This window comes from Galeopterus variegatus, unplaced genomic scaffold (genome assembly GCF_000696425.1).
Source record: "Galeopterus variegatus unplaced genomic scaffold, G_variegatus-3.0.2 Scaffold1737, whole genome shotgun sequence".
Lineage (NCBI taxonomy): Eukaryota > Metazoa > Chordata > Mammalia > Dermoptera > Cynocephalidae > Galeopterus > Galeopterus variegatus.
The window spans coordinates 15,482-17,138 of NW_007727848.1; the positions used below are offsets into that span (position 1 = coordinate 15,482).

At 46.4% G+C, this 1,657-nt stretch overlaps 1 protein-coding gene across 1 annotated transcript in view; it reads left to right on the forward strand.

Annotated features, from left to right (window-relative positions):
* Positions 1-1,657, forward strand: part of EGFR (epidermal growth factor receptor) — a gene marked incomplete at its 5' end in the record, with an annotated part of 36,898 nt that overhangs the window by 14,316 nt on the left and 20,925 nt on the right. Inside the window, one exon of the mRNA XM_008578661.1 lies at positions 1,298-1,483. Within this exon, the coding sequence (XP_008576883.1) occupies positions 1,298-1,483 (186 nt within the window). The remainder of the gene's footprint in view (positions 1-1,297; positions 1,484-1,657) is intronic.

Consider the following 1,657-nt stretch of genomic DNA (forward strand, 5'->3'; position numbering starts at 1 on the left):
CTAAGCACTATGTCCTGTTCCATATCTTCCACTGTCCATATTTTCCAGCTCTCCTTTGCAGTCTTATATTCAAATCCACCTGCCTGCTAGTGCCTACATAAGTGGAAGTTTATTTGACCTCTAAAGCAGCCTTCTACAAGCATGATGGAAAAACACAAAACCTTCATATAACAGTGTCTACCACAGAGAAGAACTCAGCTAAGTGTGGGACCCACTCAACATGAGTGACCACAGCTCCTGAATTTTGCAGAGTCCAGAAGTTTTCAAGATTGTTTTCTCTATGTTACTCACAATTTCAACCTGTTGTTTAAATCCAACGTTGCGCTCATTGCACTTCACTGAGCTTTATTTTGATTTGAAGCCCTTCCAGGTTATGGGCAGTTAACTCTGTTCGTGATAGACCTGCTTTGTAATTCACAAGAGAAACCTTAGTCTACTGTATTCAGATAGCTACAGTGATGAAGTATCTCTCCCTGGAGAGAACGGAAAATAATGGTTTCTCAAATTATAAAGAGAGAAATGTGCTCTCGAGTTAGTGACAATTTATCTGAGTACTAAACAATTTTCTTTTTGAAAGTTTGAAGTGGAACTACCCAGAAACACTTTGTGGCTGACCAGCAACTAAACTCCTGGCATTTCCAAAGTGGGATTTACTGACTTAGAAATGTTCTGCGTTGATTCACAAAGGCATGAACTATCTTTGGAATATCTTTGAAATATCTTCAAGGGAGAGGTGGCCACTGTTATGCAAGTTCATTGTGCTGACTAAACTGCTAAGAGGATAAATAAAATTATATCAACCAGGCTAAAGAAAAAAAAAACCCAGAGACAGCCTAGGGAGAAAACCAGGACAGGACTGGTAGACCATAAGAGAGTCCCCTTGCCATATATGGTGGAAATGGATTCTCTTCTCCACATAAAAATCTCAGTCTCGGGAGCTTGTGGAGATGTCCCTGCTTCGCAATCAGAAAGAGCATGTCTGGGCCGGCCCGGGAGCATGTCTCCTAACTCCTGACCCGTAAGCTCATGGGAAGCTTTCACTCCTAGGAGTAAGTCAGCTGCTTAAGAAGTATATCTGGGGCCGGCCCGGTGGCGCACTGCTACAGTGCGCTGCTTGGGAGCGTGGCGGCGCTCCNTGCCTTTGCACTGGGGGTTTTTTGGACCAACTTGTCCTCCATGAGTACATATTATACAACTCAAGACCATGTCTGTGCCTGGAAAAGGGTCCATGTGCCTGTCCTTTTTGCATCCCCCTGTGAGGGCTCTCTGGTGCCATTCTCTCTTCTTCCCCATGCAGGAAGCCTACGTGATGGCCAGCGTGGACAATCCCCATGTGTGCCGCCTCCTGGGCATCTGCCTGACCTCCACAGTCCAGCTTATCACGCAGCTCATGCCCTTTGGCTGCCTCCTAGACTATGTCCGTGAGCACAAGGACAACATCGGCTCCCAGTACCTACTCAACTGGTGTGTGCAGATTGCCAAGGTGAGTCGAGAGCGAGCCCTGCCCACCTGCATGCACAGCAGGCAGCCGGCTTTGAAGAGCAGGGCAGGTGTTTACATTAAACAGGAAGTGCCTTGGCTTGCTGTGCTTCATTTCTAAGCACTATGTCCTGTTCCATATCTTCCACTGTCCATATTTTCCAGCTCTCCTTTGCAG